This window comes from Neopsephotus bourkii, unplaced genomic scaffold (assembly GCF_033783945.1).
Source record: "Neopsephotus bourkii isolate Nb327-2 ecotype Australia unplaced genomic scaffold, CSIRO-AGI_Nbou_v1 NB_1655, whole genome shotgun sequence".
In the NCBI taxonomy this organism is placed as follows: domain Eukaryota; kingdom Metazoa; phylum Chordata; class Aves; order Psittaciformes; family Psittacidae; genus Neopsephotus; species Neopsephotus bourkii.
Genome location: NW_026902129.1, coordinates 3182481 through 3196971, shown reverse-complemented (window position 1 = coordinate 3196971; position 14491 = coordinate 3182481). Strand labels below are relative to the sequence as shown.

The 14491-nt window shown below is 41.4% G+C and overlaps 1 protein-coding gene and 1 long non-coding RNA gene across 10 annotated transcripts in view; one reads left to right on the top strand and one right to left on the bottom strand.

Annotated features, from left to right (window-relative positions):
* LOC133223864 (uncharacterized) overlaps window positions 1-1962 on the top strand; it is a 34358-nt gene extending 32396 nt beyond the window's left edge. Inside the window, exon 3 of the long non-coding RNA XR_009728712.1 lies at window positions 1337-1962. This is a non-coding gene — a long non-coding RNA (uncharacterized LOC133223864). The remainder of the gene's footprint in view (window positions 1-1336) is intronic.
* Window positions 1-14491, bottom strand: part of HECW1 (HECT, C2 and WW domain containing E3 ubiquitin protein ligase 1) — a 245356-nt gene that overhangs the window by 22443 nt on the left and 208422 nt on the right. For 8 of the 9 annotated variants that reach the window (XM_061374940.1, XM_061374938.1, XM_061374942.1 and 5 more), the window contains 2 exons: window positions 13785-13898; window positions 11689-11841 (listed from right to left, as the gene is read on the bottom strand). In XM_061374940.1, coding sequence (XP_061230924.1) covers window positions 11689-11841; window positions 13785-13898 — 267 coding nt within the window. The remainder of the gene's footprint in view (window positions 1-11688; window positions 11842-13784; window positions 13899-14491) is intronic. The other variant, XR_009728710.1, reaches the window with a different exon arrangement.

The window sequence follows — 14491 nt, the reverse complement described above, 5'->3', positions numbered from 1 at the left end:
ATCTCCATACTTCCTCACTATGAAACCAGAGAAAATTCTGTTGGGTAAGCTGAAATTTCAGTCTATTTTCCAAATTAAAACTGAGAGGAAACGTCGAGGAGTGCTGACATGGAACAACTGTTTGTGCAGATTTCCAGCTTGGAAACTGATGGATGTTAAACAGTTAGAGCCTACAGGGATTTATCCCTGCAGCCCCTGCAAACGATACTGGGATTTAATAGAGGATACGTTCACCTCAGTGCCAAGGTGTTTTGTTCAGGTATCAAAAGATGAAGGAGCATATTCCATGAGTCCCTCTTTGATAATATTCTGTCTGCTTACTATTCCTAAAAAACTTATGAGATTTAATTATATTTTAAAGGAAATTTGTAACACTCATTTAAGAAAGCACTAGCCTTTTCTAAGTAGCCCCAATTGTAAAGTGTATGAAAAGTGGACAGTTCAGCAGGCCTGCTTGCAGATGGTCATATAATACAAAGCAGGTGTTCAGAGACGTGTGAAATGTATGGGCATCACCCAAGAATCGGAAATTAAGCAAGATAAAAAGGTTTAAAACTGATTTTTAGAGAGAAAAACAACGCGGTACAAACAAACTTCCTTGGGGCTTCAAATCCTGAATGGGTAATTCTCTTCAGGTGAAGATCTGCAGGGGTGAGTCCTCTCCTTCCTGCCTTGCTTCAGGTACTTTTAGTTTTGCTGAGCACCTGAGTTTTGTATGATGAACCTGTGTTTATCTGAGTCAAGCCCTCAAGTTTATTGCATGAATTTCCTGCTGCAAAAGGCCGGTGTAATACTGACACTCCAACAAGTGCTTGCCCTACTTTTATTTTCTGGATTTATCTGCAAATGGAACACAACATTTCTGTTTCTCAGTACAAAAGAGTAACCACATGAAAAAGAGCTATTGCTTACACATGATGGAAATGTGAACTATCCATGTCCTTCTACATCTCTGGAGCTCATGTATCCTGAATTAGCAACTAAGCCTCAAGCCATTCCTGAAGCTTAATTTACCAGTAACTGAAAAACAATGAGATAATACGAACCTTATTGCTTCTTTATTTAAGCTAATCAAATCCTTCAAGTCTTTCCCTTGTCTCTAACCTAGCTATACTGCATGTTCACTCAAAATGTCTTTCCATCTTCCTCACATCCTCACTATAGCCACCACAAAAGAACCATCATGAAAGGTTAAAAGGCTAATTGTGTAAAAGAGAAAAAAACCCATGATTGTATTACAGAAGCTGCAGGCTGTTCTGCTTTATTCAGTAAAGGAGGGGCAAAGATAATGTAGATAAAGGAAAATCACAGTATCCCCTTCCTGTTTGTCTTCGAGGTAGCTGCCTTGGCTCCCTGCACATCAGCTGAACTGTGTCAGAAGTCACTACTGCAGAATACAGAACTGAGCAAACCTGGCTCTGGGACTTCCACTGTGTGCAGTTATCGTAGGCACGCCAGCCCCAGTGTCACGGGTTGTCTGTGCACCACATACTCCAGTCATAGGAAGCAGAAAATTGATTTCCGCTTATGTCTTGAAACTAATAAAGTAGATGGTCTCCCTATAACATGAAATCATGCTATGTGTCACTTTACCAATAACAAGGTTCCATGAACATACTGTTTGGAGGAGAGGGGGGAGTGTGGCCCAGTGCTGGATTTGCCATCTCTGCTTGTAGAGCTATCAATAGCGTGAATAAAAATGTACAATCTCTCCTTTGGGAGAACCATGACAAAACATGGCATCACAAACATGATCTTCATCAGAAACTGGGCTGCTTGTGGGATTTAGATTTAGCTTCTCTTGCTGGTACAATGGATAAAAAAGACTGTTCTATAAGACTGTTGGCAAACCCTCCTCCAATTCTGCCCAGTAACTACAGAGGAGATGCAGACTGAAGTATGAACTACTGGCTAGAAGACTACAAACCTCTACATTTTGTGATTCCCAGATGCTAGACTGTATTTTTGACAGGCAGATCTCAAAGCAGCTTACAAAGGAGATCAGCACCAATATAGAATCATAGAATAGTTAGGGTTGGAAAGGACCTTAGAATCATCTAGTTCCAACCCCCCTGCCATGGGCAGGGACACCTTGCTCTAAACCATACCACCCAAGGCCTCATCCAACCTGGTCTTGAACACCGCCAGGGATGGAGCATTCACAACCTCCCTGGGCAACCCATTCCAGTGCCTCGCCAGCCTAACAGGAAAGAATTTCATTTGACAAATGAGAAAATATAAGTACAAAAGAAAAATGACTTATGTAATGTTATCTAGAAAATAAGTGGCAGAGACAGGAACACAATTACAGTCCTCTTGAGTCCCAGCTCCATTTTAGTTGTTTAGTCTATTTGACAGCTTTTACTTTCTTACCTTCTATAAAATGATACATGAATGACAGGAAATTTTGTGACTCAGCTCTAGTTTATGACAGCTCCTTATGGACCAACTCACTCTGATGCATATGGGTTGTTTTGTTTTTAAGCCAGTAAAAGGGCATTTTTATCTAGAGATTTTGAATTCTCAGTCAAACCTTTTGGAAAAGCTACTGGTGGCGGTGGGGGGCACTTTGTAAACCTGTGAGTTGGTAAAGTTTCATACATTGCACGATTCATGTTTGCTTTGTCATGTGTTGTAACAAACTAGTCAAGCTACAGGGGAAAACCCATTGATTTAGTCATCTGCCAGACAAGAGGGACAGAAAAGCACAAGCCAGATGACCACACCATTTCCTTCAATGGCTAACTATGACTGCTGAAGCCACAATAACCGACTGCTCAGTCAAAGGAGGCACTGTCTGGGGTATCTAAGCAAGAGAGAGACTGCTCATCATAAAACCTCACTGGTAAGCACCCAGGAAAGTCTACACCATGTGCTGAAGCATGATGCAGATATCCTTGAGCTAACTGTGGACAGGCCATCTGCAGTGCAGAGCCATGTGCACTTACCACCCCTGGTCCAGAAGCCATACACTTGGGTTTGCACTGTTCTGCAACTCAGCTAATGATCCCTGCCTCTCAGATGTGGTTCCTCCATTGAGTAAGCTCAGAAATCTGTGTGCTAAATTCAGATTCAGACAGACTATTAATTGCTTGACAGTCTGTTTTAGGTCTTGTTTTGCAAATCACCGAACACCTCCAACTTTTACCAATACCACTGCAAACCTACAGCTCCGATCCTCTTCTGGGAGCATGCAGAATGCAGACCTGGACGTGTAAGTTGCTGTCCTCAAGTGTAAGAATTTTTTTACTTCTCCTTTATGAATCTTTCCAATACAATTAAAGAATTCCAGTTCTGTTCCTTCCAAAATGCGAGTCATAAGTCACAACATAGAAAGCTCCTTTGGTCAGACACAAGACACTGAATTTTCTGTTCTTGTTATTAAATACAGAAGGTAGGCAGGTCAGGATTTTCCTCATCCTCCATAATTTTAGTTAGATTTTGACAAATATTCCGATCCCAAGTTGGGGCAAACTGACAAACTTGACACTTCCCTTCTCCCTGTAAATGCATCCAGATCAGATCAATTTACATCTTTAATCTTCCCTTTTAGTAAAACTAAGGTAATATACTGAAATGAAGAAGCATTTTCAATGGACAAATGAAGCTTGTAACTTTCAAAATATCCCAGGGAGAGCCCTATGCAAAGAGAAATGCCTTTTCTACTCAAAAATACCAAAATGGATTTGGGTGATTTACTGAAAGCAATTCTGCTCTGTGAAGTCTTTCTTTTGATGTATGAATTGTGTTTACTAATAAAAAAGTCAGCTTGGGAATTTCTGCACCTGCTCTAATTGCCTTTGCTTTACCTTACCCAAGTGTGAATAAAATGTAGTGAGAAATAAGGAGGGGCAAAGATGACTGAGCAATACTTCACAGTGACAGTCCAGCCTTGCCATTCCAGTGTGGCTGGAACAAGAGATACGAGGACATTCATCACTCCCTGGGAGCTTTTCACCACTACAAATAAACACACAACCAGTGCCCACCCTGATGCTTCCCTGCAGGCTCACATTCTCAGAGACAATGTGGATTTTACCCTTTTCTCCTCTACCACATGCAAGGTGGAGACGCTCTAGAGATTTTCATGTGGAGCCTCCCATCTCCGGGCAAGTTTAATCCACAATGCTGCAAAAGACTCCATGGCCTTAAGCAAGGGAAAAACCCATAAAGATGACTTTTGTAAAAACACAACAAAACACAACAGCCGCCTTTCCCTCAAACCAAACTCTAATTATGGAAGCAGTGCTAGACACTATGAGGTTCAGAGAGGGGAAAAGGAGGAGAGTCTGCAAGAGACATCTCTTCTTTCAACCCAAGTGACACCATCATTCAGATCCTCAAAAGAACTTGAAAAAATCAAAACCAAAAATAAGGTAAATATAAAGCAGAGCCTTTTTATAGAAAACCCCCCTCCTCAGTTTCTGCAGAAGCTCAGTTAGGGAGAATGGTTTTTTTCTCCTTCAGTTTGGTTTGCCTTTCATCTTCCAGTTCCTCCTGACCCTTAATAAATAATTAACCAGCTGTTGAGGCAGGCTTTATGTGCTTATAGTCATACATCAAACTTAATAGGAAAATCAAAGTTTGCGTAAGTACAGAAGGCACTGAGAGAGATCACAGTGCAGCAGCGAGAAGGCGTTTCAGTAACACACACTATTCACATCATGAAAAGGTCTTACAAAATTATTTCAGCTGCATATTTATTTTAATATCATTCTTGTCCAGAAGATTTACAATAGTGCTTGAAAATTTCTCATGCAAACATAATTTATTTAAAATCAGGTATTGCTAGTAATTAAAATTTATAGTGTCACGTAACATTGAATGCTTTGGTTTTCTGTAGTGCCTTTCATCTGAGAATTTCAAAGCAGTTCACAGCACCAGCGTACATCAAATGGATTTCAAGTTGATGACATAGGAGGAGACCTCTTCATATGGAAACTGAGGCAAAGAGGTAACCACCTAATTGTAAAAACAACTGGCTGGTGCTGGATGCCCCACTATGGGGTGCTACATCGGATCTGATTTTTAAGAGGATGATTTTTTAGAGTGTAGCATAAAAAGGCCCCTTCAAGACAGCTGCAAAATTGGTCTTCCAAATTCATACTTCCCCCTGAATGCAGACCCACACAACTGGCACATTTGAGCCCCAAACCAAACTCTGTGTTACCGACTCCCTTAATAAACAGGTATTGGGCCATATGTAGGTTGCCTGCCATAACAGTTACAAAATTAGAGAGATAACTGAGTAATTCTGACCACATATTATGCAGAGCTACTTTCAGTCAGTGGAGAGCAGTGATGGCTGTTTGCAGACCTCCTGCTTAGATGCTGTGATTACAAAGATGTTCTATAAAAAGCCTGCTTCTATAAAGAGCCAAAGAGTGTGCCTGAATCTATCCTATGAGCTGGTCAGCGTATGAATACAACCCATTAGGTCATGAGGCAATTTGTCACTTTCTGTAAAAACTAAATGAAATAAGTCATTCTCTGTGTAGCAGCATTAATGGAGCTTTGTTTCCTCTAGATCTGTCTCTGATGGTTCTACATTGCCATGCTGCAGTAGTTCCAGTTCCTCCTACACGCTTCTGCTAGCACTTCCCACACTTTGGAGCATCTCCAGCTTTTGCCTCTGAGCTTTCACAGCTCTTCCTGACATCCTCAAGCTACTGACATGATGGTATATGGTTCACAGCCTGTGCCTGTGGTAGACCTGTCAGCTTGCCCATGCTACATGGCCAGAACAAAACAGATAACTGTTAAGCTCACCAGCCTGCCTTCACTGAGGCACTCTTCTGCGTTTCTATCTTTACCCAGCCACAAGTTCTGCTTTCAGGAAATAAGTACCTTTGAGATGTTTACCTTCCTGTCAAACAGGTCACAGGCTGATTAGGAAACTGCCTGATGGCTGGGCAGGGCAATTGCACAAGGCTCAGCTCCTAAGGAAACTGGGTGAAGAAAACCAACCAAGCTCTCTAAGGAGAAAGGACAGCTGTGGCTGCAACATTCTTAGTTCTTCTTGGGTTTATTCAAACAAGAAAAAGGGAAAAACAATACCCTGCATTCTTTGGCACGCTTGAGATGGACAGTGATGGCTATGTGGTTTCTTGCTTACACAAAATCAATGAAAGAGAGGGTCAGAGTTTGGCTGGGGGTATAGCCACACAGCACTGGCCAAGGGAGCTTGCTCTACTCATGTGCCAAGCTTGCCAGAGCACGTAAAGGCAACCGAGGCAGTGCCAAGCCTGAAGTAACCCACCCTGATGGGAGCCAGCATGTTTTTTCCCAGCTCAGTGTTGCAGTAACCATGTCAGTTGGCTTAGAGCACAGGGAAAGCAAATCCATGTCTTCATGGAGAGTGGGTGCAACAGGCTTGCATCTGCCTGCAGAATATGATGTAGAAATACATGCAGGGTTTCTGTTTCAGCAGCATGGGCTAGAATATGAGGGGGTTTGGAGAGCAGAAAGAAAGGCTGGAACTGAATGAAGAAAGCAGCTCTAAATGAGCGTTAAGGTAATGGAGTTCATTAGGACATTGCAGTCAGGAATGAATCTACAGCTTCTAGGGACCTGGGCCACTGGGTGTGACTACACCAGCATCTTTGTGGTCTTCTAGGATTCTGCACAAGTACATCTTACAAGTCCTCAGCTTTCTAATGAGCTTCTGTTAAAAAAAAAAATGTATTAAATTTTATTCAAACAAAACACAACAGGGCTTTTCTGAGATGGATACAGAATGCTAAGTATGAGTAGCAAGCTGTAAATACCTCCAAGATAACTGTGACACTGGGGTACTGCTCTCTGGCTGCATAAATATCACAGCAAGGTCCACAAATGCCTAATTGTTAAAAAAAACATGCTGTCATTAATCCTCTATGAAAACACAGAATAAGATGTTTCAAGTTAGCATCCCTCAGATCTCCAAATGAATGTCTGTGAACAATTTTATCTATCTAGACCATCTGGTCTTCTCTGCAGAGCCTGGGCTTCTCTTCAGATTTCTGGCTGTGGTTACACATTTACAAACATGCAATGAACTAGAAATCCAAACGTAGATGATGTGAAATGCACTGCTGGGGTGAGTCAGATAAAAGACAAGGCAAGTGATCTGGGGGCTAAATGTCTGGTGCAGATGACCACACCATGAGCTCCTGAAGAAGGGTGCAGTACATTATCTCACTGGATTACTCCTGGGGGCAGGACTGCTGTGAAGGAAAACTCTGGCCCACCCAGAAGACATGAAAGAGAGAGACTGGATTTCCACCTGACAGCAGATTGTGAACACTGTGTTTTGTGAACAATGGAGCTTTTGTTGTCAGTGTCAGATAAAGCAACAGGGAAGGAAAGTTCACGAGAAAACACTGAGAATTGCCTTATTCTAAGAAATTAAATTTCTTATGTGATATTATGATGACAGTCAAACCATATCATCTGAAATTAGTAGCCATGTGAACAACGAAATAGCACAGACATAATACTCTTCAGGTTTGGTGAAAATAATACAGGGATAATCATAGAAACAAACATTCAGGTTAGTATTTTGCTTAAAGCTGAGCAGGGGAACGCTATGGAAAATGGTAAGACAAAATGAACACCTGGGGGAAACCACAGTGTGTCACAGCATGATTAGGCAGAGCATTTTGTTAGAATACAGAATGAACAAGATGCATTAAAAAGACACCAGCAACTTTCTAGACCTCTTGAAACCTACCATGAAGAATACAGGGAGAGTGACCAGTGACACAGATGAAGATTTGAGATGATACAAACTCTGGAACTAGGTATTTTGTTCCCAGAATTCAGAAATACATTTCCTCCATCTATTATTCTGTGTCAGGATTTTTTTCCTTTCAGGGTTAATTTACCCATGCAGCCCTTTATTATTTACTTACTTTTGGTGAAAACGAGAACCGCAATATTCAATGAAACTTCGGTCATACAAATCATAGATGGAAACCTTTTTAACCCCAATGAAAAGGTATCTCTGCATATACCCTCTAATACTGGGCATCAGTGCTGCAGGAAACCGAAAGTCAGTCTAAAATCTGTCAAAGGACTGTTAGCAGGGAGGAAAGTGAGAAGGTACTGTGGTAAGATATTGGGAGCCATCTATGAGTATGTAAATTATGGAGCTGCACACCTCTAACTTCACATGAGGTTCTGGTAGAAACATTTACTATTCCCGAGTTCTCCCAGCACATTGAGCAAAACTCGAGGAGGATTCTTCAGTCAGTCACCCTATTTCAGTTGCCCAAAGCACCTCACCAAGAGCCAGGATCTGTCCAAGAGCAAATTATTTCTAGGCTAAACCATATTCGTTTCTCTGAAACAATACAAAGCAGCTGCAACCACATTTTGCCCACTTATGTGGAGAAGGGCAAACCACCGTAAGTGGGAGGTAAGCAGTATTTTAGAAGGTGTTTCCAAATACCCAGGTAAAGAGCTAGACGCATTACCCTAGATCAGATAGAATGTCTCATTACTGGCGTGGATTAAAAGCAGCTCTTGTGGCTATGAGCTTCAAGTATATCCTGCAGTGTGCACATATATAAAAATGTGTACCATCAAACTTCCTAGGACTAGAGAGACATAACTGTGTCCTTCCAGATATAGGGGGATTTAAAATCATTCTTAAGCTCTGAAAATGTGTGGTATCTTCTATGTTGTGTATTCAGCAAGCACATATGTTAACTGAAGGAAAAAGCCTTATTCAATGGAAGCTTGCAAGAAAGGTGTTAAATCTCAGTTTCTCCATAAATGAGAAATATTTTCCAGTCATTATGTCTCTTTCTTAACTTGGCATACATACAACTACTCCGCGCTTTGATGTGCCCATTTTGGACTCTGAATGCTGTTTGTACAAAGAGCAAGGCATGAAATAAGCCATTAAAATGGGCAGAACTGTAACTTTTAGGCTGGGGGGGGGGGGGGAAGAGCAGTGTATTTCTCAATTCTGCCAATACAAGCAAAACATCTCATCTTTGCATTTTGTTGCAAACATCTCAAACTTGCCACTCGCTTAAGGAAAATAAAATGTAAAAGAAATTTGAGGGAATTTTTGTTGTCCTTGTTTCTTAATATAGCCATGTCTGGATAGGTCTGGCAGGATTACTATACAGAAGAACATGTCAAGGGTAGATTCTGCATTAAGTTATCAGCCCCACAGCACCAAAAGGCATTCAGCTCAAGAAATCTGCAAATCTAAACCAATTGTGCATGTGTGGTTTTCATGACTGACATCAAACTTCAAGCTTTGAAAAGACTATGAATTAATTATCTGTGACCCTAGGACTCTCAAAACTGATTCATCCATCTATGTTAACCAGTGCCTCATAACACATTTGGGAACAGGAAAATGACCTTTATTCCTCGCATGTTAGAGGGAGGAGGCTCTTTTGGAATCATATCATCAAGCAAATCTGAGAAACAGAAGTTTTAGCACTGACTTTGATGAGAACAAAGTTGGAGAAAAGACTGAGAACTTCAGAAAGCCCCATCCCTCATGACCAAATGATGACAAACAAGTTCAGTGTCCTTAGAGCAGCTGGCCCATAAAGCCTTTCTGGGAAGATCGCACCATGAGTTTTAAAAAGCTTGGTCCAAATCCTGTCTTAGCTGGCTGCACACACTTTTGAGTGCAGTCCTCTAGGGTTACACATGAGTAGCTGAGATCAGTCAATGTAGACAGCATAAAACCATTATAATGTCTAGATATCTACAAGCCAATCATGAAACCTATCGGGCTAATTATAAACTCCTGGTCTCAGCCAGTTATTTCCATAACAGGTTCAAGAAGTATTTCCAAGCACTTACTGGATTTCTTATCTTTCCCTTGGGTTCTGCAATCTTGCCCTATTTACCTTATGTACAAACCTCTTCCTTCATAGCATTTATTTCCATCTGCAGGCCAAGGGACTTAATTTCTCTTCCCCAAAAGAAGAAAACCAAAAACGCCCAAAGGCCAAATAACATTCTGTATACAAGCAGCCTGTATAGATACATGTAGTTGGAGAAATACTGTGCTAAGTGTCTAACTGCTAGTTATTTCTGAGTTAAATACTAACTGCTACAGAAAATCATATTAGGTGCCTTTCTGCTGTTCTATATGCTGAAGGTACCTTTAAAACCCTACCTCTTCCATGCTGAAATCTCTCAATGAGGGGATCAAATAAAGCATATACTTTTTGCAGCTCTACTTATCACTTAAGAAAACTGCAGCTGAACTCTGCACCAACAGTATTTATAACAGGTAAGTATCAGAGCCTATTGCAAACATTGCTGAGATAACATGGCAATGTCCTTTCTGAAGGGAGAGGCCTCTGTCCAGTTTGCTCACAGTGTGGGCAGAATGATCATGGGCTTGCAGCTGCCTAAGTGGTCCTGTGCCCTGAAATCAAAATGCATTTTCACAAATACAGCCTTCTAAATCAAAAGTTTATGCATGCTGTCTGTTAAGCTGAACAAAGGACAGACTGCATTTCTTCTGGGAAACTGGGAAGCCACTGCATAATGTCTAATGAACAGGATTGCCTAGGGAGATGGATCAAGTCTTAGAAATTAAGCTGCTCTCTTCCTAACACCAGTAGAGGAACACTAGATGATCTTTAAGGTCCCTTCCAGTGCTAACCGCTCTATGATTCTAAGACAATGCAAGGATCATTGTTAGCCTAATGCTCTGCTCCTGGAAGTGATAATAGAAAAAAACCCAATTCAGAGACCATCCTAGTCCCAGCAACATCCCTTTTCTCCCATTGCAACCATAATTGAGATGATGGTACAACCATTTAGTTGGTCTTGATCTCCTGCCCACCCTAAGACAAAGAGAAGGAGGATCTATTTACAAGAATAGATAGGCATGTACTATTTCCATTTCAGACAAGGATCTCTGAGAGGAGCTGGTGAGATTGATTAGACAAAGAAAAACTTCACAGGACCAAACCCACGTGGCAGTACTTCTTTTGACACAATGAAATCCTACAAGGGATCAAATACTGCCCAGGGCTTGCAGCCCATGCTTCACTGAACCACATCTGAAACTATCAAAGTGAAAACAACTCCCAAAGAGAGACAGATCTGGAGGCAGATAGAAAAATGAGGAGATCGCATAATGCATTCAGGACTTTCAATAAAGAAACAGGATCAGCAATCTGTCTGTACATATACTTGGTAAGGTGAAGTACCTGATCGCACTGCTGGCCTTGCCACAGACAAGCAGGGACACTCTGTCAGAGCAGAAAAGGGAAACCTCTTTCATTGACTCCTTCTTTAAGGCTTGTAGTAGGTATAGAGCAGCAACAGGTCTCGTAGTGTACAGCTTCCAAGCACAATGCAGCTTGACGTACAGAAAGACCACAATTTCCATTCTTAAAAGGGAACCAAGGAGAGGAGGCCTGCATAAAGCAGGGCACTTCTCCTTGCCCTTTTTGTATTCACACAGAAGTGACCTGACAAACATCAAGTCACAGGTAATGCAAGCAGGACATTCTAATAGTAGCACCTCATCAGGACTCCTTTCTCAGAGCCTGCTGTTGTATTTACACTTACTCCCTCTCTTCTGCCTCCCAACCTACTTCTCACTTCTTCCTAGCAGAAGCAATGATATTTATATAGTCTAAATTGGCAGTTTTTCCATTTCCATTTTTCTGTTGCTCTAAAGGAATTGTTCAATTCTGCATAAAATGCTCTTACCATTCCAGGTGATTTTCAACAAAGGCAGACATGGGGCTGATCTGTACAGTGTAAGTGTCATTGGCGGAATACTCAAACAGCCCATAATAGGGATTGAAGAGCTCCTGAGACAGAAGGAAGAAGAATTCTCGGGAGGGGCCGCTGTAGTCCAACCTGGAAAGGAAAAGGTAAAACAGCTAAAATGAGGCTCATTCCCATTCCAGTGAATTCCCTGGGTTTTGCCAACACTGACTGCTGTCTAACACCTACCCTGGCACGGTCACTGTATTTCTAACATGGTGTATCTCTCCTTTCAAAACTTGATTCTGAGCCCTGAACAGGTCACGATACTGAAACTTAACCAGCATCTACATTGATGTGGGAGGAATCATAACACAGGCACATCCCACAGGTAGCATCTTTTCCTTTGCTCCAAAGGCTTGGTAAATTGAGGTAAAAAGCTCAGCCTTGCCTTGGCTGGCTGGCTAGCAGGAGGTTTGCTTTTGTAGTGAGTGGGTCTGAACTGCCTATGAACACCTGGGTTCACAGACCACAGCCCAGACTGAAGCAGAAATTGCTCTTACTCTCTTACACTACACTGAGATGTAACCACAGATACAATCTAGCCCCAAGAATGCTTTCTTAGCTACAGGTACAACATAAAGGTCAGTGGTGCACAAGACCAAATCCCAACAGAACTCTCTCAAGAGAAAGTGGTGATTCCTCAGTTGTTCTATCCAAACTCTTTTACTTTTCTGTCACTTTCAAATGCATGTGGTACACCTTAAGCTGTGCTTTGCTATTGCATGACTTTGTTCTGTAAAGTCACCTTTTCTCTTTGCTTTTTTAAAATCAAGCTGTTTCAAATTATCTCAACTTGAAAAAGAACCCCAGAAAACCCAACATCAAAACAGCTTCATGAATACATTAAACCCAACTGTGATAGATTAATTAAAAACAGATCATACTCTAATAGTGGTAGGTAGGACTTTCATTCCAAAATAAATATACATGTAGCAATATGAACAAATGATTTGTAGCCATATATCACACACGCCAAAAGTTTTTCTGAGGTGGGCACTATTCCTTCTACTCAACAAATGGAAAGGAAGTGGAAAACTCTGCAGCTGGATCAGACGTTCTGTATTACATTTGAAGTTATGGAAGCATAAGCACAAGGGGTTGAATGGTTGACTCGTGAAACTACGGAGATGATAAAGGGCAGGCTGGCCCATCCTCCTGTTACACCTCTGGAGGTTCAGTACTTTTCTCTTGGAGAAAACCAAAATCCTACCCATGGGGTTGTTTAAAAAAAGAAACTTTATATGCAAAGCTACTGAATTTTGATTTCATGCCTTTGTTATATGGAACACTGGAAATATGCTCAATGATCTTTCCATTTTAAAAGCATGTGGATTAAGCCCCAGTTGCAATGTAGCTCTTGAGATGAGCCAGGGTGGCTTTGAAAGGTTCTGTTTAGACTGGAAACAAAAGTTCAGGGGCTGGCTTTAATCATCCAGGAGTGGCTCATGGAACTGTCAGGCTGGTAGAAAGTTTCCTGAGAGAAGGCCTTCTCAAGAGGCTTCTGTTACTTTCGGCTTCCAAAATGGGTGAATTCAACTGTAAGAATTAAACAGCACTCACATCTCTTGCTTCAGCCAGAAGCAAGAAGTGCACATATGGATAACAAATGATTATTAGAAGGCATGCAAAACAAAAAGTTTTGAAGGAAAACCAGATCCATTTGGAAGAGTTAGAGTAACAAAGGGGATAAAGGTCTGCTCTCTAATTATAGTCCTGAGACTGACTCAGTGTAAACATGGGCCTGTAGTTCAGTTTTACCTTCCAGGCAGTCAAAATACCTATGCCAACGAGCTGACAGTAGATTTAACCACTTAATTGTCACTTTGAGACATCTAGATGGAAGATGCTATAAGAAAATGAAGCATTATTGCTATTGTTATTGTTAACAAATGCTTGAGCTTAAGATGAATGACTTGGAGGTAAAACAAAACCAAAGAAACATTACATAACAAGAGAGGCTCAGCATTAGTCAACTCTATGTTTTGCAACATTAACAGCTAGTTCAAAACTGATAGCGTTTTGTAGTTCCCTACCCTTCCTCGCCAACAAACGTGACGTAGAGTTTGTTCCGCTGGAGCTCCTTGCGGGAATATGCCATTACCTGGTTGAAGGTGCCCTCCAGCAAGTGGTCACGCCGTATAATTAACCTGCAAAGGGAGGCAGAAATGGAGATCTAATGACTGAGTCTTGTGTGAGCCTGTGAGGCTGAGGTAAGCAAGAGCTGGTAAAGACAGACATTCATTGTCAGAGAACTTATTAAAGTTGCACACGTTACTTGGCCATTATGGGTTTTCAGTGAGTTGTTTCATTAGGCTTTTCTATGTGCCTCAAAGGTGAGTTTCTTCACAATGCTGTGATTAGTTTCCAAGAGTTGCTCTACTGCTAAAACTCTCTGTAACAATCCCTATGTACAAATTTGTATGGTAGAGGAGATGTGAGTTTTCTGTGTATATGAGGCTTTTTGGCATTGGACCCAAACTCTTTCTGGATTTAATCCAGTGAAGGTCCATGGAAGTACTGCTTCTGTATCAGGGTAAGCAAAGGGAGTATCAGCCTCTATTTACAACACACATCTCACTCCCAGGCCAACCTCTAAAGCAACTTCATGAATAATACATTTAAACATCTGTGCAAGAAATCCTTCTTGTTCATACGTTCCTGGACACTTTAAGACAGACCTTCCAAAATGTGTTTTATGTCTGCCTCAGACCCACTCAGCAGTACACCAAAAGGGATAAGC